The sequence below is a fragment of the Marmota marmota genome, unplaced genomic scaffold, assembly GCF_001458135.2.
Source record: "Marmota marmota marmota unplaced genomic scaffold, marMar, whole genome shotgun sequence".
Taxonomy (NCBI): Eukaryota; Metazoa; Chordata; class Mammalia; order Rodentia; family Sciuridae; genus Marmota; species Marmota marmota.
Genome location: NW_026000174.1, coordinates 55,201,635 through 55,222,394, shown reverse-complemented (window position 1 = coordinate 55,222,394; position 20,760 = coordinate 55,201,635). Strand labels below are relative to the sequence as shown.

General features: G+C 40.4%; 1 protein-coding gene across 9 annotated transcripts in view; it reads left to right on the top strand.

Annotated features, from left to right (window-relative positions):
• Ambra1 (autophagy and beclin 1 regulator 1) overlaps positions 1–20,760 on the top strand; it is a 182,180-nt gene that overhangs the window by 80,878 nt on the left and 80,542 nt on the right. For all 9 annotated transcript variants that reach the window (XM_015477842.2, XM_048788700.1, XM_015477839.2 and 6 more), the window contains 2 exons: positions 3,067–3,147; positions 4,301–4,401. In XM_015477842.2, the coding sequence (XP_015333328.1) occupies positions 3,067–3,147; positions 4,301–4,401 (182 nt within the window). The remainder of the gene's footprint in view (positions 1–3,066; positions 3,148–4,300; positions 4,402–20,760) is intronic.

Genomic DNA, 20,760 nt, shown 5'->3' with positions numbered 1-20,760 from the left:
TCTCCCAGAGCCATAGAGTAATTGGATTTGCCCCATGGTGCTTCTTTCTAGTTTAGTTTTTTATCTTCTTGAAGCTTAGGGGTCTCTGCCTTTTTTCCTTCTTAGGACCCCTCCCCCCCACATTTTTTTAATTGATGCTTTATAGCTGTACATAATGATGGGATTTGTTGTTACATATTCATACATGCACACAATATAACAATATAATTTGGTCAATATCAAAAACCTATACTTCTTCCCTCCCTCCCCTGGTCCCTTTCTCTATAAATCTCCCTTTGATTTTCATGAGATTCTATCCCCTCCAGCCTTTCTTTTTTATCTCTGGCTTCCACATATGAGACAAAACATAATGATCTTTGACCCGAATTTGACTTATTTTGCTTAATATAATGGTCTCTAGTGCCATCCATTTTCCTACAAATGACATAATTCCATTCCATTTTTCTTTAGGCTGAATAAAACTCCATTGTTTTGTAAATATATAGCACAGCTTCTTTATTTATTCTTGGATACCTAGGCTGGTTTCATAGTTTGCTGTTGTGAATTGTGTGGCTATAAGCACGGGTATGCATGTATCACTATAGCATGATGACTTCAGTTCTTTCGAATAAATTCAAGGAGTGGTATAGCTAGATCATATGGTGGTTCCATGCCTAGTTTTTTGAGGAACCTCCATACTAATTTCCATAGTGATTGTACTAATTTACAATCCTACCAACAGTGTAAAAGTGGTTCTTTTTCTCCACATCATTTACAGCATTTATTATTATTTGTACTCTTTTTGCAGGGGCGCAGCAGGGATTGAACTCAGGGACACTTGACCACTGAGTCACATCCCCCGCCCTGTTTCCTATTTTATTTAGAGACAGGGTCTCACTGAGGTGCTTAGGGCTTCACTTGTGCTGAGCCTCCGGAGCCTGTGGGATTACAGGCATGTACCTGGCTGTTGTTTATATTCTTGATGGCTGCCATTCTGATTGGTATGAGATAAAAATCTCAGTGTAGTTTTCTTTTTTCTTTTTGTACTGGGGAGTGAAACCAGGGGCGCTTAACCACTGAGCCACATCCCCAGCCCTTTTATTATTATTATTATTATTATATTTAGAAACAAGGTCTTGTAAAATACTTAGGGCCTCAGGTTCCTGAGCAGGTGGGATTATAGGCATGTGCCGTTACACCTGCCTTCAGTGTAGTTTTGATTTGCATTTCTTAGGACACTTTTTAACTTCAAAATATTTCCTAATTCCTCTCATGATAATTGGTTGTACCCATTGTTAAGTTAAATATACAATAATAAAAAGCCATCATGAATTCAGTTGCACTTTTAAATGAATTGGTGTTTTAACTCATCATAACTGGATTCTGCATATCTTTGAAAAGTAATAGTATGTTTAATTTGGGAGCTATCTTATTTGATATTTGGGTACTTCATTGTGTACATGTGTAATACTTTGGGGGCTATAGAATAATTGCATTCTGTTGGTCAGAGACTTCTGATCTCATTATTTTTATATGTCCTTTTTACTTTCTATGTAGTCTTATCTCCTTTTCTTTATAGACTTTCAAGTCAAAGGAATATGACAAAAAAGAAAAGAAAAATAATAGTGTGCTTTTTCTTTGGGGAAAATAAAAACCAAATCCTTTTAATGGTTCAGATTCCAATATCCTTGGTATTGATTCCTCTTAATGCTCAGCAGCCAATTCTATCAAGATGTAAAAACCTTCCTAGGCGTTTGTTTCTGGCTTGTATATCTCCCAGTGGTCCACTTAAAAGTCAAAGTGTTGCCTTCACTTTGGTTCCAGGGCCAATTTGAAGATTATCTCATTGATTTGAAGATAATCCAAAGGGAGAATTAAAAAAAAAGAGTTCCAGATCAAGCTGTCAGAGGGTCAGTTATTTTGTAGAGTTGTTTAAGCAGCTAATTAACTACTCTGTCCAGCCAGTGCCCTTTGGCTTATTGTTCCTTTGATGCATTGGAAACTAAACCATGTGAAGTTCCTTTCCTCTCTTTTCTTGTAAGAAGCAGTGAAAAGTAGCAGAAAGATTCAGATCTTCCTTGAATCTTGCCTTACCCTCTTAGTATCTGTGTGTACTTGGGTATTTGTCTGGTTCTTAGTTTTCTTATCTGTAAAACAAAACTAATGATACCTCATGGGATAGCTAGAAAGATTAAGTGGAATAACATGTTAATGACGTAGTATAGGAATTTAGTAGACAGTAAATGGTGGTTATTATTATCATTTTAATAGTCCGTAAAGAAAACAGATTGTATTTACTCAAAGGACTTAGCTTAGGATTTTTTTTTTCTTTTTCTTTTTGTAGTTGTAGATGGACAGAATGCCTTTAGTTTTTTATTTATTTTTATGTGGTGCTGAGGGTTGAACAGAGTTCTGCCTCATGCGTGCTAGGTAAGTGTTCTGCTGATGAGCTACAGCCCGGGCCCTAGGATTATATTTTCTGATAGTCTCCATTATTATCATATTTTTCAGTCTTTCCAAGAACTAACTAACTAGTTTTGTTATTGTGCTCTTGTTTTCCTTTCACTTGTCATTGATTTTTCTACACAGGGATCTGAACAGATTTATTTGAAGATGACCATTTGCCAAATGATATTGGTAGAAGGAATTTTTCTTCCTTCAGGATCCTCAAAAGCCAGTTTTTCAATTCAGAAAAACAAGTTTACACACACACACTCTGTGTGTGTGTGTGTGTGTGTGTATATATATATATATATATATATATATATATATATGTATATTTCAGTTCCCAAAACCTAAACTTGACTTTAATTTCAAATGCTGCCGTGTTCAGGGATCACATTAACTCATGAAAAATTCTCTTCTTCCTGAAGTGTTGGTAAATTCGTATAGAACCTTTATTGAGGTAGTCCAGAAATGCAATATAGTAATGTGCCATCCAAATCAATGAGCCACCAGATCACTGATTTCTGTAGGCTCATCTCCTCTAAGAATAGGAATTTAATTTGGGGGATTCTTGTCTTTTAGGCTGGTGGATAAATTCTGCCTTAGTGACTCTCTTATGTGTAGTCTTTTTGTTTTCTCCAGGGATAATGGTGACAGATCCAGGCACCGAGCTCCCCGAAATGCCCGGATGTCTGCACCTTCACTTGGACGCTTTGTCCCACGGTAAGAACTAGGTTGTCGGGAATAGAGGGAGCCTTTATGAGAGCCTAGGATTTAGTTTTTTTTTAAAGAGAGAGAGAAAGAGAGAGAGAGAGAAAGAGAGAGAACTTTTTAATATTTTTTTTTTTTTTTTAGTTTTCGGCGGATACAACATCTTTGTTTGTATGTGGTGCTGAGGATTGAACCCGGGCCGCACGCATGCCAGGCGAGCGCGCTACCGCTTGAGCCACATCCCCAGCCCAAGGATTTAGTTTTAAACCTACTTTGGGGTCTTTGGATTATCTCTTAACTTTAATTATTTCCTAGTGAGCCTATACTCTAGCCCTGTCTCCTAAAGACTTGATACATTATTAGCTGCAATGAAAATAGATAGAAAAATAGCATTGAAGTTGGGCACAGTGGTGCACACCTTGTAATCTCAACTATTAAGCAGGTGAAGGCAAGAAGACCCCGTTCAAAGCCAGTCTGTGAAACTTAGTGAGACCCTGTTGCAAAATAAAAAGTAAAAAGGACTGTTGATGTGATAGAAAGTCCCTGGGTTCATTCTCCAGTACCACAAAAGAAGAAGAAGAAAAAAGGCACTGGGAGTGTTCTCTTGAAAGATAGAAGCCTAGCGGGTGGCTTTACTTTAGAGGAGCAGGAAGGAAATGTAATTTGTCCAAGGACAGATCCTGGGACTTTTGTCTTATTTTTTTGTAGTACTGAGGATTGAGCTCAGGGTCTTACTCCTGCTAGGCAAACATTCTACCACTGACAAACATCCCTATCCCATTTTGAAAAATTTTTGAGACAGTATCTCACTAAGTTGCCCAGGCTGACCTTGAATGTGTGATCCTCCAGCTTAAGCCTTTTCTGTCTCTAGGATTATAGGCATGCACCACCACACCTAATGATTCTTGGAATTCTTGTACGTTTCTGGACTTCAGTGGAATCCTTAGCATCAGTATATCCCTTAGCCTAGATTTTTTCCAATTATTTATTTATTTATTTTTATGCAGTGCTGAGAGTCCAACCCAGTGCCTCTCACATGCAGGGCAAGTGCCCTACCACTGAGCCACAACCCCAGCCCTTAGCCTAGATTTTTGAGGGTAGATAGTATTGCCTTTGTTTTATTCTAGTCTTTAATTGGCTTTTCACACATGATTTCTTCTTATAGGCGTTTTTTGTTGCCTGAGTACCTGCCTTATGCTGGGATTTTTCATGAACGTGGACAGCCTGGTTTGGCTACTCACTCTTCTGTTAACAGGGTCCTGGCAGGTAAGGAAATGTGTCTTTGGATTTTATAAAATTGTGAAGGGTCAGGAAGCCAGATGAAACTTCTCTATCTTTTACCTGTGTTGGTATGATAGTATCTTGGCATCTGGCTAAAAACTCTGTTTTGGGTCCTAGACTCAGTTCTTTACTTTCAGGCAGGAGACAGTGTTGAGGAAAAACCATTTCTCTGGTCTACTCCTATCTCCTTCAGACCTTTTTGTTATGAAAAGAAGAAAATAAAGAAAGAAAGAAATTGTTGAAACCACTTGGTTTTTAATCTAGCAATTAAATCCTGGCTCTTCTTTTAATTGAATCATGAAGATATCTTGTTCATGTTTTGGTTTTTGAGATCCTCATGATCCAGACCCGTGATTTAATTAGGAGCTTAATGTACACCTCTCCAACCCTTTGCTATTGCCAGCGCATGGAGTTTCCAGGTACTGTGGAATCTTCTGAGGAAGGGGGAGGGAACAGACTCATGAAGCTGACTCAGAACTCTTCACAGAATAAAAAATGGGCTGGGTAAACCCCAAAGAGGCAGTTTTATGATGACTGAATTGCTTAGGGACCTCTGTTTTTAGCTCTGGGATATTATGTGACCAGGCTCTGAGATACGGTGAGAGCATCAGCTTTTGAGAGTCTCCAGAGAAGGAAACAAAGCAGAATTCTAATTTTTGTGTGTGACAAAGGTTGTTTCCCCATCACATTCTTTACCCCCACTCCCATCTTCACTACCAGCTTATACGTTTATGTATGCAAAGCCAAAAAAGGAATAAAACTCAAGCCCCATTTTGGAATATCTTTAATAAGCATCTTTACTAGAAGTTTTGAAATGCCATTCTGGTGTGGAAACCTAGGCCATGTGGTGGTTTAAAAGCAAAGAAAGACAGTGGTACTGTCAGGCTGGGAAAATGTTGCAGACTTTTTTTTTTTTTTAAAAATAGGGATTTCTACCAAGCTGCTGTGATAGCAGGCAGGCAGCCATGGGATCTGGACTCCCCAAAGTAGTATCCGTGACCCAACATCAAGGCCAAGAAATCCCAGAAACCTTAGGGGCTTCTCAGCTGAACATCAGTTCCAGCAGGGGAACAGATTATGCTGCAATCTCCTGACAGCCTTGTCTGAGGAGGGCTCTTGCCCTAGTTGTTAAATAGACCCTGTGGCCTTGTGCCTCTCCTTGCCTGGCACTGCTTTGTGGCTTGGCTGAAGGCATGTAGAAGCTCCTCACTGGCAGATAATCACTTGCTGCCAGACAGTAATACTACAGAGATCTTCTCCACCCTTCTTTGTTTCAGACATCTGCCTCCACCACCCCCCTGCAGCACCTCCTGCTCCTCTACTGCCGGCAAATCTCTGTTTTCTTGGCATTTAGCTTTTTTGGAACAGCTGTATGTTGTTTTTTCCTCCTCGCCTCCAGTAACTCTTACCTCCATTTCCTATTCCTTGCTTTATGACCAGTGGTCTGACCCCAAGTGGCCTAATTGCACTTATGGATTTCTTTCAAACTATGGGCTGTGTTCTAGCAGCAATTGTTTATAGATGTGGAGTTTACTAAGAACAGTTCTCTATTAAATGATGCTAAATGCCACTAGCAAAAGGAACTCATTCTTGAGTTAAATTACAAATGATTTTTATTTACAATTAGATGGGTTTCTCTTATTTTCTTAAGGTATGTGTTAGAGTATTGGTCTTCCTTTAAAGCTACCATCATTTGTAAATATTTGGACCTAATATTTTTTGAGTACTTGGCTTTGTACTTAGGAGTGTTTTAAGTGCATTACACATATTTCTTTTCGGTTTATCTTAAAAATTGTTTTTTTTATGTTGGGGGGGTAATCTCACCACATTGCCCCAGGTTGTCTAGAACTTGCTATTCTCCTGCCTTAACCTCCAGAATAGATTATAGGAATATGCTACCACATCCAGCTCACATATTTCATTTCTATGAAAGGAGTGCTGTTTCCTGATTAACTTGCCCACAGTGATGCTGCTAGGAAGTAGAGGAGTCGGAAATGGGCCCTGCAGTAGACTTCAGGGCTTGGCAGTCTACCCACTTTCTTGGTCTGCCTGACCACTGTTATTTTAAAGAAGAAAGCATCAAAGTAGAATTCCTTTTCCAGGACCTTTATTAAAACAAAGAAAGAGGGCCTGGGGTTGTGGCTCAGCGGTAGGGTGCCCACCTAGCATGTGTGGGGCGCTGGGTTCGATCCTCAGCACCACATAAAAATAAAATAAAGGTATTAAGGAAGGACGGAAGGGAGGGAGGGAGGGAGGAAGGAAGGAAGGGTGGGTGGGTTAGTTCCAGGGAACTTATCTGATCTTTAGAGTTTTTGTTATTTAATTCCTTCATTTTATGTGGTTCCTAGACATGACTTTTTACAACCCAACGGTGCTTACTGAAGAAAATTTTGTACTATAACAGCCCTTTCCTCTAGCTTTCTTACCCTCCTGAATATAGAAGTTTTGCTTTTTATTAAACTTACTTGTGATCATGTATTTGAGCAGTTGTAATAATGGCTTTCAGAGTGATAGAGAAATTGGCCTTTTAGCAGTAAGCACTCCCAATTTTCCTGGAAAGGCACTTTCTCTTGTATGATTGGAATGAGGTTGTAATGGTCCCAGAATAATTACATTCAGCAGGTATTTATTCTGCATCTGTTATGTGCCAGACTCTGTTCTGGGCTAGTAGGGTAAATAAGATGGACGTGATCCCTGTCCTCTGTAGCTCCAAGTCTCTTTGGCAGGCCATCCCTTAATTTTGCTGTTTAGTTCTTGGCTCCAGATGTTAGTAGAACCTTTGTATGGTGAGAGGCTTTTTGCAGGGGTGAAGCATGGAAATTTGGCCTGTCTGGAGGGACAAAGCAGACATTCGCATGCAGTTTTAGGAGGTCTGACCATTACTTTGGTAGCTAATGAGTCTCCTGTGGACCCTAACCAAAGCTATTCAGAAACATCAACAAAAATGGATGTGCAGAAAATTAAGATCCCTTCAGTCTACTTTCTCCCTCAAGAGCCTTGGAATGATAACAGAACAGAAGCTACTGCACAGGAATTCTGATAGTGTGTTAATCTCCATCCCTTCTGCCTTATTGTGGTGCCTTCCCCACAGTTGTGTGGATTTCTGGTGGCCTCCAGCTGCCTATGAACCCAGGTTCAGGCTTAATCCATACTTAAAGAGGTGTAAATACATCTAATGCTACTGCCACTCTGCCAGGTAGATTTTGGGGAAACAGGCAGAAGTCTAGGGAGCTCCCCCTGCTGACTTTTTAGCAGATAAGTCTAGTTCTGTGTAGTGATGCCAAGGACTTTCAACAATGGACCAGGTACTGTCCTAAGTGCTTATGAGGCAGGTGGTGGTGTTTCCATTTTACCGGGAAGAAAACAGGTTCACAGAAATTATGTCACTTGCCCATTATATTACTGTGAGAGGCTGTCTTACATTCCTTCATTCCTTCCTTGTTCTCTCCAGTCTTAGGGATTGAACAGAGAACCTTGTGCCAGGCAAGTGTCTACCACTGTGCTACATGTCTGTCTCAGACTTGGAACTTAAACCATGTCTGCCTGACTCATAAAACCTCTTATTCTATCTTCTGTGCTGCTTCACTTATTCAAGTAGGGAGTAACTGCCAAAAGGTTCTTAATCTTATAATATTTTTCTGCATGTTTGAGGCTTCATAAAAGTGAAATGAGAAGTCCTGACATTTGACAGCCTCCTTATAATTACTGAAAGAACAAAAATCTTCTGAGGGATAGCGACCTGGGTAATTTAGGATATTAGTTATCTGTCCTGCATAATTTTTTTGACTTTCATCCTAATGAGCATCTGTTCCTGGCAGATGTGATCCTGATGTACTTAATTTACTATTTTGATTAAAATCAATGGGAAGTGTCAGGATTTTCCTGCTTTTTCCCACAGGTCATTGGAGCCTGGTCAAATATCTTAGGCTAGAGATGGCTTTCTGCCCAGTCATCCTAATATCTGTTTTAATTTCTTCTTTGACCCATTAACTGTTTAGGAATGTATTTTTCAGTATTTCAATATTTGTGAATTTCAGCAGTTTTCTTCTGTTTTTTATTTCTTATTTAATTTCACTGTGTTCTCTACCGCTGAGCTATATCCCCAGTCTTCTTTATTTTTTATTTTGACACAGAGTCTTGCTAAGTTGCTGAGGCTGGCCTGGAAGTTGCAGTCCTCCTGTCTCAGCCTCTTTAGTCACTGAGATTATAGGCGTGCATCACCATGCTCATCTCTTGTTTTTTTTATTCTGCCAGACAGTCTCAACCTTTGGATTACTTAGTCCTCTCACTTTTAATGATGTTATTAACGCTGTTGTGGATTTTTGTCTACCATTTTGTTTTCCATATTTTTAATGTCTTCTTTATTCCTCAGTTTTTCCTATACTGACTCTGTATTAAATGAATATCCTCTAATATACCATTTTAATTCATTTATTGATTTTTATTTTTAGTTGTAGTTGGAATCAGTACCTTTATTTAATTTATTTATTTTATTTTTATGTAGTGCTGAGGATCAAATCCAGGGCCTCACACAAGCTAGGCAAGCACTCTACCACAGAGCCACAACTCCAGTCCTGATTTTTTTAGTGGGAGATACTGGGGATTGAAACCAGTCCTTATTGCTGAGCTATGTCCCCAGACATTAAAAAAAAAGAAAAGAAAAGAAAAAAAATTTTTTCCCCTAGTACTAGGGATTGAATCCAAGGGCATTTTATAACTTTGCTACATCCCCCCCTTGCCCTTTTAAAATTTTAGTTTTGTGATAGGATCTTGCTTAGTTGCCAAGGACTGGCCTCAAACTTATGATCCTCCTGGCTCAGTCTCCCAAGACACTAGGATTATAGGCTAAAATTGTTTTTACTTTTGAGACAGAGCCTTATTACATTCCCCAAGCTGGCCTTGAATTTGCAATCCTCCTTCCTTAGCCTCCTGAAAAGCTGGGATTATAGGCACGTGTCACTGTGCCTAGCACTTTATTGAATTTTGAAGTGTATTTTATTGGGCTCTACTTCAGATTTATAAGGCTTGATAATGGTAAGAAACAAATATTCTCCATTATGGCTCCATTCCCTTTCCCCTCCTTTGGGCTACTGTTGTCATGTATATTACAAATATATATTACATACCCAATAATTATATTGCTTTATGTAACCTTATGCCCAGGCATCCTTCAGTTTGGTGACTGGTATTGACAATAATTTACTTATCTTTCCCTTGTTAACTTTATTTTTGATTGTCATTTCCCCTCCTATTGCTCTCTCTTAGTTGGTCCCCACTTGCTTGGTTCCTTAGGGAAGCTTTCAGGAGGGCTTCTAGTTTAATTTGGCTACTTAATGGGCATCTGGAGCCTAGGGCTTATTGACTTTTAGGAATTAGCCTGATTTCACAACCTGATAGCACAGTTGTCCAGTACAGCAAATTGCTTGATCCCTCACTATCAAATCTTCACTAGAAGTCACAAAACTGGAAAAGATGGGTTATAGTTAATGCAGCCAAGTGCCTTCATGTTATTATTGAAGTGAGTATGAGTAGAAATGAATAATGATCCTGGTGTTGGACCCTTTATCTCCTCGGCTGAACTCTCCCTCTCTCTGCTCCATATCCCTCTGGTGCCCAGTAGCCAGGCAAATAAAGTGAGTGGCACATTCCAACTCAACATCAATTAGGATGGCTGTTTATAAACCCTAGATAAATGGACAATTAGTGGTGGTGGTACTAACTAGTGCTGCTTTAATAATTAACCTTTCCTTCTGCTCCAGTGATAGAAGTGAAGCGATAAGGGGTTGGCTTGGTTGCCTGGGAAACAGAAGTAAATGTAGCACTCCTCCCAGAGAACACAGCCTTTCCAGCTGCCTGATAGCACCCAGGGCCTTTTACTTATTTGGTGTGCACTGATCCTGGAACACTCATGTGCTTTCTATCCAGCCCTTTACCACATCTTATACCACTAGTGAGGGGCGTGCTTATTGGGAACCTGGCTTCCAGTTTCTATGTTGAATTGCTTGTATTTCTTTATGCTTTTCTAGGGAAAATATTGGGCCTTGTCAGTGAATTTTTCTCCTCCTATGTCTGATTCAGTTTTCCTGTGCTTTTGTCTCTCCCCAGGAAATTTCCTCTTGATCTTTTCCCACTGCTGCTTTCTGTGCTGCTTTCCCCACTTACTTCTTTTTGTGCCCTTTCTGTATTGTCATTTTGGAATGTACACAGCACTTTCTAAGTGTTTAACCTTTTCCAGGGCACTTTGGGTATTACAAGAGAATTAAATGCCCTCATGGAGTTTATAATCAAGCCTAGTATGAATTTGTGTTTTTGTGTTGGGGTGTGTGTATATGTGTGTTACAGGGTATCTCTCCTATTCTGTTCTGAAAGAGGGTCTTATTAAAGTTGTTACTTACTAAAGTTGCCAGTTACTCTGCCTCAGCTTCCCCAGTCAGTCAAATTTCAAGCATATGCCACAGAGCCCAGCTTGGTTTTTTGTTTGTTTTGGTTTTGACCTTGCCACTAAAAATTTAATACTTTCCCCTATGATTTTAACTACCAATCCTGAGAGTTTTATTAAGGGATCTGTAGCTCAAATGTAGGCTTGATCAATACTATCTGTATTCGAATATGGTTCATAAAATTCTTTGTGTCCCCATTCATCTTTTGAGTGAGGCACAGGAAAGATAGCTACCATTTACCTGTGAGGCAACATAGCAAAATGTTTAAGAGAGAGTTTGGGCTTTGGAGCTAAACTGTTTAAGTTCAACTATTCATTCTGGTACTTCCTAGCAGAGAGAGAGAGAGAGAGAAAGAGAGTGTGTGTGTGTGTGTGTGTGTGTGTTTTTTTTTACTGGGGATTGAACCCAGGGGTACTCTTCCAGTAAGCTACATCACCAGTCTTTGTTCTTTTTTATTTTGATTTGGGATCTTGTTAAGTTGCTAAGGCTGGCCTTCAACTTGCATTCCTCCTGCTTTAGCATCTAAATTAGCTGGAATTAAGGTGTATGCTACGTTGCCCAACCTCTAGCATTCTAATGTTTGGTGATTTATTTTACCTTTTGGGACTCCGTTTCTTCATCTGTATAATGGTCTTAAGAATAATACTTAGCACATAGGATTGTTGAAAGGATAAAATAAAATAGGTTGAACATTCCTAATTCCAAAATCTGAAATGCTTCAAGATCCAAAACTGTTTGAGCAAAAACATGACACCACAAGTGGAAAATTCCATACCATGGAGCTTTGTTTCATGTACAAGATTATTTAAAATTACCTTCAGGTTATATGTATGTGAAACATAAATGAATTCCGTGTTGTGTGATTAGCAGAAAATTAATTCCATCCCTCAAAAAGTTCCTTATTTCTATGCAAATGTTCCAAAATGGGTGGGTCTGAAATACTATTACTTCTAGACCCAAGCATTTTGAATATGGGATACTCAACTCCTCAATTCGTATATTTGAAATACTTAAGAGTAATATTGTATGGCATGCAATGAGTGTTTAATAGATGTTAGTTATTATCATTATTATAAGTTTTAGAGCCAATATGAATTAGAATTATGGCAGTTCCCTCACTGATAGAACTATACTAATCTCTCATAGCTTTAGCCTTTTCTCCAGAAGTGCATTTCCTGGGTCCCGAGCAGGGCTTTGTCCCCTTTGCTATAATGAGTTGAAAAGACTGGGAGCTTGGGCTCCAGGGTACCAACATACGGTAACTGAAGGTCTGTGTTTTGACAGTTTGACAATCTATGTATCCACTGTTGCCTACGGCTATGTTACCCAAAGAGTAAATAGTAATCACAAAGTTTGCATTTGAAAAACCCTTTTCTTTTTTTTTTATACCTTTATTTAATTATTTATTATGTGGTGCGAGGATCAAACCCAGAGCCTTGCACATGCCAGACAAGCACTCTACTGTTGAGCTACAACCCCAGCCCCTAAAAAACTCTTTTCTTTGCTGATGAAATAAACATCTACTCTGTAGATCAAGTACTTGCTGTTATGTAGTCATGGCAACATGGGATTCCGGAAAATGTAGTTCCTGGATAGTTAGCATCAGAATCACATGGGAATTTGTTGCAAATGCAAATTCTTGTTCTGTACCCCAAACCTCTGAGTCAGAAACTCTGGTTTTAGGGCTCAGGAATTTGTGTTTTAAAATGTCTTCTCAGTGATTCTGGTGCACTTTAAAATTTGAGAACCACTGCCTAGATTAATTCTTCAAGCCAAAAAACAAAGGCAGAGGCATGGGAAGAGATGACTTGGTACCACATTTAAAGGGGTATGCACACCAGGAACACAAGATGTGTTCATGCTGGTGAGCTCCTGAGGCGTAACTCTTGGTCTGGAGCTATTGATAATTTGAGGAAATGAATTAATTTATAGCCTGCAGAGTGTTTAGCTAGTATATTAGCCATTTTTACCCAATAAGCATTTATTTAACTATTTTATAGTATAGTGTTAAGTATTTGATGGTATTCAGATGAACAAGATACTATCTCTGTCTTCTATAGGCATATTCCTACTGAATATTGTGCTCATAAAGAGCTATAGGATAGAGAGTGTTATGCTAAATGGTAAAATAAAGTATAAACAGAAGGCTAGCTGTGAGAGCTCAGGGAACCTTACAACATTTCTGCAGCAGAAAATAAAAGATCATTTAGCTTATGTGCTGGGACAACAGGTTCTCATCATGTCTGTTTGGCATTTCATTCCTAGGAGAGATTACCTTACAACCTTTCTTCCAACTTTATAGCTTAACTTTGCACTTGTTCCTTTCCTCTTTCAAAAAAGGAAATGTTATACTATGTCTGGATTGGGTACCCTCTCCTCCCCAACCATTTACTTGTATTTTAAGTTCTCTGTCCTCTGAGGCCTCTGTGAATCTTGTGTGATCTTAAAACTTATTAAATCTCAAGGTTGTGTACTCTAGATTACTGCTCATTTTGAAGATGCTGGCTAAAGATGCTCTCTAACCTGTAATGCCAGAATCCTAAACTTCTCTGTTTAGGTGATGATTGGTATGTACTTTGAGATGTTTACAATCCCAAGGCAAATGATAGGATGATCTAGAAATGTGCAGAGAAGATGTAAGGGAAGAAAAAGCCAAACGTGAGGTCAAAGTCCATATTTTCCAGTGGATGCAACAGCAGCATTCTTTAGAAATTTCTCAAGTGTAAAACTTGGTTAGGATTAGTCCTGGAAAGACTTGGAACAACCCTTTTGATTGTCCCTAGTATTCCATCAGTTTTTCCCTAAGTGATCAGCATGAGTGCTGGAAGCTAATAACCCAAGCTGACTTCTGCTCCACTTCTTTTTAAGGCTCTGAGCTCACATTAGTTTTTTCTTTCTCTTTTCCTTTTCATGTTCCCAAGCAGCCTCATTTATTCCAAACTGGCTGGAAATGCCATGGGAGCTGGCAGACAGCACCTCTCACCCTCTCTACCAAAGTAGAGCCAACCTGCGGGTGTTAATTTCCTCTCTTTAATGCCTGCTGATCCACAAGGCCAGCTTGTCCCCAAAGTCCTTGTGTCTGTCAACTGTAACAACATCATTGGATGTCTTGGTTTAAGCCATGAACTGCAGGTGGGTGAATGGGGGCCTTTGGAATCCTGGGGGTATTCCTCCCCGACTTTGGTATTGGGGATTGAACCCATGAGCCCTACCACTGAGCTGTGTTTTATTTTGGGAAAGGGTCTCACACTAAGTTGCCAAGAACTTGTGATCTGACTGCCTCAGGATCCTAGACTGCAATGTGGGAGCCATGTTTTTTTGGTGGGGTATCTATTGCGTGTCACTCCAGAACCAGGTAGTCATCCCTTTACCACTTTATCCTGTAAAGACACTCTCTCATCTTACAGGGGTGTCGAAATGAGTGCCTGCATTTATTTTAACCAAGCCTACTGCAGCTGTGTGCCATGCAGGAAGGACCCAGCTTCACTGCCCAGTCTTGAACTATGGGGCTGTTTTCTTCTGGGCTGCCTGTCAACTCATAATTCTTTCTTTTGTGGCTTGTGGCTGGTAAAACAGAATCCAAAATGTTCCTTTACTGGTTTAGGCCAAAGGAAAAGAAGGAAAGCTGCACAATCTGGGAATTTAAAGAGAAGTGGGATGCATAGTAGACCCATGAATAAAATATAGTATTTTCATAATTGGAAATTATTAGAAAGGTGAATTGTTTCTAGGATCTGCCATATTGATATATCACCATTGACTGCTTTTTGTAATTTTTTTATTTTTCCCAATAGCAAGATTTCACAACACTGCCCTTATTGTAGTTTCTCTTGAAGCAGCAACATATATGAAAACAATGACATGGAAATATCCACAATCACCCTTTTTTAGAACGAAGTTTCACTCATGCAGATAATTCTGATACTGTGACAGTTCTGTAGCAACCTTTGAAATTATCCAAAACATTGCCCATTGTACTAAACTGGCAAAGGGATTGTGAAAAGGCAGAATTTAGTAACTGCATCTTAGATTTGGCCATGAGCTATTATTAAGCCATACTTCTAAAATGTGGTGATTATGGAATATAGTGCACCAAAATGTATAGAAACAAAACAAAGAGCATTTATGCTACTCAAGTACTATTCTAAGTACTTCTCACATTTTAATTTACTTGATCTTCACATATTTCTATGATATACTCTTGTTACTGATTTTTACAGATGAGGAAACTGAGGCTAAAGAGAGATGAAGTAATTTGCCAAAGACCAGAGGTAGTACTTGAAAAAGTTAGAATTGGAACTCTGCCCATCTAGCTTTAGATTGGGATTTTTCACCTGGAACCATTGAGAGGTGTAGGTGAGTCTTCATTGGTGGAAAACAGGCTGAAATTTGAACTTGGTTTAAAAAAAAAGAAAAATAATTTGTTCAGCTTGCAAGAGTGCTAAGGGCCAGGAGGCTACATATTCTTATATTCTTCTTGTAGCTCCTTTTGGCTAGAAAGAAGGCCCTGTAGCAGAATTACATTCCCTAACAATGGATCCTGAAGAGGTAATTACACTGTTGCCATCCCATTGGGAAGAAGGCTGGGGCGGTGATTACATTCCAAAACAAAGCTGTTTTGGTATAATTGCACTGTGCTGCTCTTATCAGTCTGGGGAAGGCAGGCCTCTGGTCTCCATCCTCATTTGTTTTTGAGATGGAATCTGAATAGCATTCAATTAATAGTCAAGACCCAGTCACAGGGAAGTCAGCCAAAAGAGCCAAGGGGACATTAACTTGCTATTGGCATTTTCCTTCTGCTGAAGCTTTCCAGACCTTCAAGCATCAGCAAACTTGAGAGGGAGCCTGTTTGAGAAAATGTATTTGCTTAATGAAAGGTTAGAGACCCCTGTTATGAGACTGCTGCAAAGTCCTCCTTGCTGTTTATACAGAGAGCAGTGATGGTTGGGTGACAGTGAAATTTACCTGTTCCATCAGCAGCTTTCGCACTGTCAAAAGGTGGTCCTTCCTGCAGATCTTTCTCAAAGACTTCCAGCCTGTGTATTTTTCATGTATATGTCTTCTAGTTGTACATCAAAAAGCCCCTCTTAAGGCTCTATTGAGATAGTAAGGCCAACTTTGGTTTAATTTCAACAGTAATATTCAGATCTGGCTAGAGTAGAAGAAATAGAAAAAGAAATTTTAGGATTCAGAAAACAAGATTGCCAGTGACCTCCTAATCGATGCTTGTTAAACTAGTGCATAGAAGGAAAGTTACTGCTCTAAAGGGTTGCATAGACATCAAGAGTGGTGTATAGCATTGGTTATTGTATCAGTTAGCTTTTGCTGCCCAAGAAACCACCCCAACATTAAGTGACTTAAAACAACATTTATTGTTCTTACAGTTCTTTGGGTGCTGTTATCTGATCTGGGCCACTTGACTTCTCTTGACTAGATATGGGTATTGTTAGATGGTGTAATAGGTAGAATAATAGTCTGCCAAAGAGGTATATGTCCTAATACCCAGGACCTGTGAATATATTACTCTCTATGGCAAAAGGCCTTTGCAGATGCCATGAGGGTTACAGATCTTGAAATTTAGTGATTGTCCTGAATTATCTGTGTAGACCCAATGTATTCTACTCATGTAGAAAAGGAAGGTAGAATGGTCAGAGAGGTGCAGCCTTAGAAGATGAGAATAGTTTGAGTTGCAGCCAGCAAGGAAATGGGGACCTCAGTTGTACAGGGAATAGAATTGTACCAGCAACTCAAATGAGCCTGAAAACAACAGATCCTCCCCTTGACCTTCTAGAAAGGAACAAAGCCTTGTCTCAATACCTTGGGTCTAGCCCAATGAAACCTTCAGACCCACAGAACTGAAATGTGATAAAATTTGTGTTGTTTAAGGCACTAAATTTCTGGTAATTTGTTTTGATAACCATAGAAAACTAACACAGATGACCTTATATACATATCTGACATTGGGCAGGAGTGTTGGCTTTAATCAGGATGTCTTGTCACTTTTCTCTTCACCAATAAATTAACCCATATTTGTTTACAAGGTATCTCAGGGGTCTAAAAAGAAGAAAGAGATATCAGGCCCCAAGCAAGTCCTGGGGGCTTTGCAAGTCTTTGGGCCTTTTTTGTTATTGTCCCATAGCTAAAGCTTAAACCTTGTGGCTAAACCCAGATTAGGGAGGGACTTTAAAGGCAAGGGTCCTCCTTGGAAAGGTTAAATAATTAGGGACCATTACTGTATATACATTCTGCCCTGAGTAGATCCGAGGTAGTCTAGTAGCTTACTCCAAACAAATTAAAAAAAAAAAAAAGTGTCGTTACATATATGTTGAGAATACATTCAGCATGCCAAGGGATGTTGGTGTACAGATTTGGAACTTTTAAGCATATGTTGGATCATTATTTGGGTTATTTGGAGGGGAAATGAATTTATAAATGACATCCAAATAAGAATCTGAGCTCTAGTTTTCTAGATGTCACATTTCAGAGAAACTACCTTTTCTCTTTCCCTGGGTGTTCACTGGGCTGTAGCCCTCTATTTCTGTGTGCTGGAGGGTAAAGAGATGAGCAAAAGAGCTCTGTGGGTGGTTAGACCCCTTGGGGCCACGTGTATTTCTGTGTAGGAGGAAGACTGACAGAATTAACTGTGTGAGCACTTACTAAATTGGCTGTAAGTGAACCTGTACCCATGGTATCATTTATAATCCACAGCTCCTTTAACAGAAGCAACTTGGAAGAAAAGTTCCTGAAAACTAAGGCAAGGGATCTTTGTGCGTTCAATCACTGTGGCACATGATGATTTCTTGGAGTGATTGTTGGGAGGAGGTGGAACTAAATTCTTCTCAAGTATGAAATTTTTGTTTTTTGAGACATTAGTTAAACACTACTTTATGGTTTCCAAATGTGAATACTTGAATTGAGCCTCAGGTCACATATAGACAGATTCAGTATCACCGGTCATCCTTTTCAGATATCTTTGTTTCTTCAGAGCCATCCCATGAGGTGGGATGGAGGCTCTGCTGTTGTAAGCCCTGGCTTTTGCACTTGCAGTTGCATTTTAAATAGTATAGACTCTGTATAAGAAAAAATTGTCTCTTTGAATATTTAAGCTGCCTGTGACAAGAGCTTCATGGAGCTCGGCAGGGCATCCTGTGGGTTAGCTTGTTTGTTAAACATCTCATTGCCTTGCCTCGCCTCAGAACTTAACCAAGGCTCATAAAATGATTGTGAGGCACAAAGGGGGCCACTGTCACAGCTAGAAATGTGTGTGTGGCCATGTATGCTCCCAGAAAGGGAAGTGAAGTGACATCACCATTTAGCTGGGTAAGTGGCAAATGTAGATTCCACTCCCAAGAGGAGATGGAGCAATGATGCACTCCGGAAAGGAACAGCAGTGCTGAGAATGGAAATGTACAGACTGTAATCTAAAGAGGCAGAGACTCTCCCCAAAGAAAATAGACCACCTTATCTCCTCCTGCCTGATAAAGAGTGGGAGATGAGATTCAGCCAGTGTCCTCTTCTGCCTTTGCTCTGTGGCTCTCTTTTCTCCTCCTCCCGTTCTCTTTCTCTCTCACGGGTTTCAGTATTTAAACAGAATTTTATTTTCTTTTAATTAGAATTAATACAGCTACCATAGGAACTAATAGAGAGCTAGTAAAAGCCACAAAGTTTCTTGATCTAAATATTTTCATTGACGGCTGGGGCTGTAGCTCAGCAGTAGAGAGCCTGCCTCACATATGTGAGTCACTGGGTTTGATCCTCAGAGTACCATATAAAAATTAATAAATATACTGTGTCCATCTACAACTAAAAAAATACTTTCATCGATTCTGCTAAAGTTAGGTGACTGGGGAAAAGTGGTAAAATGGTATGTTACTTCTTAGGTAAACCAATTTAACCTGAAAATATCAATGCAAAGCTCTAGTAAGTTGTTTGATGTCCAGTTGCTTCACACACATGTGGTAGGTAGAGAGACCTCAGGGACAACTTAAGAGCTCTTATTGCTAAGAAGTTTCTGGCTATTCTAATATTTGGCTTAGCTAGGAAGAATTTCAAGGTCCTATGGATTAGAAGCAGCCTTAGCATTAAGGTTTGCTGTGGGATACTTTAGATACCTCCCCAGCACTATCATCAACACCAAAGCCACCCCTCAAAATAGTGAAAAGTGGTGTGCTTGCTCTATTGGAAGCTTCAAGAGAAATCACCTAACCTGTTTCCACCCTAGCCACTCAGCTGCCAACCACAAGACTCATTTATAAAATTTCTCAAGTTGCCATTGGGTGGAAGTAACAGAGAAGTTGGCTATAGAATTGGAGCTTATAGTATTGAAGGAAAGGCTGACTGGCTGTTTTCCTCCCTCAACTGCATGCTTTTTGAAACTGTCCACCATTATTTCTAGTTACTCCCGTGTTTTAGGTTTCATTAATGTGGATTTATCAATCCTGTGTTTTCAGGCTCCAAGTGGAGCCCATTCCCCTACCACGCATTCTTTGTTTTGTGGTGTTATTGTCTTTCTGGTGTGGGAGAAGGATTTTTTCTAAACAGCTAACTAGCTATAGAGAGAGGCAATGTTCTTTTGAGGGTGGGAGGGCAGGATGGTGGTTTCCAGGGATTGAATTCAGGGGCACTCAACCACTGAGCCACATCTCCAGCCATATTTTGTATTTTACTTAGAGACAGGGTCTCACTGAGTTGCTTAGTGCCTTGCTTTTTGCTGAGGCGGGCTTTGAAATCACGATCCTTCTGCCTCAGCCTCCCGAGCTGCTGGGATTACAGGCGTGCGCCACGGCGCCTGGGAGTTACACTTAATTTTGACATATTGGTCAGACTTGTGCCAGATGAACTTCTTGGTTTTTTGGGTTTCACAAAAAGGTCTGAGGGGTGGCCATTATGGCTGCCACCTCTGGAGGCAGTGACAAGAAAGAGAGACTAGCCCCTCTTTGAAGATGGGCCCTATGATAAGGCGAGGCTTGGTGGGGCCAGGGTGGCCCTGGTGTGCGCTGCTCCTCTGCTGGCTGCTTGCTTGTCTGAAACTTCTATGGGTTGGCAAGGACAGTGGGCATGTCAAGGGAAACAGACAGAAGCAGGGGCCTTCTTTCTAAGGGTCATGTGGCTGGGATTTGTGTGAAAAGGTCTGAGGAGTTTTCTCCACTGCCAACAGTGATACTGGGTGTCACAAAGCCAATGGGATTCTTGGTTTTCCTACAGCAACAACACCTACTAGTTCTGCTCAGCCAGAAACCTGGGAGGCACCCTAGACATCCTGGAAACTCCCCCTCCCCCTCTCCCCCCCAGTCAATCAATCAATTAATCGCCAAATCCTGTCAATCCTGTGGCTCAAAGTTCTCTTCAGTCAGCTCTCCACTTCTGTAGCCACCACCTCCCAGTCAGCCTCCACCTCTTTCTTCCTGCTGATGATGCAGCTTCCTCCCCAGTTTCCCTGCAGTTACTTGCCTTCTAGTTGGGGATCCACACTGTGGTTGGTACTCAATGCAAACATTTTACCATTGCTGCCTAAAATCCTTCACAGGCTGTCCTCAGCACAGAGTCCCCCATTCTTGCCCTGGTTTATAAGCTTACCTGATCCACCCATCTCCCCTTAGCTCTCACGACTTGGGGGCCCCTGGGAGCATCCTTCATCAAATGTCAGCCGCTTTAGCCGCGCTCATCCTGCAGTCCTCTCCAGGCCTCCTTCCCCAGGTCCTGCACCAGCCGTTCCTCTCCTACAATGCTGCACCCCTGCCCCACCTTACTGCTGCCTGCACAGCCTGAAGTGAGAGAAAGCACCTGCCAGACTGCGGCAGGCCTCCCTACTGCCGGCTTCTTTCCGCAGTTCTCTCTTCTTTCCGCAGTTCTCCACAGACAGCTCTTTCAGGCTGAACTCAAAACTCCTCATTACCTGCCTTTG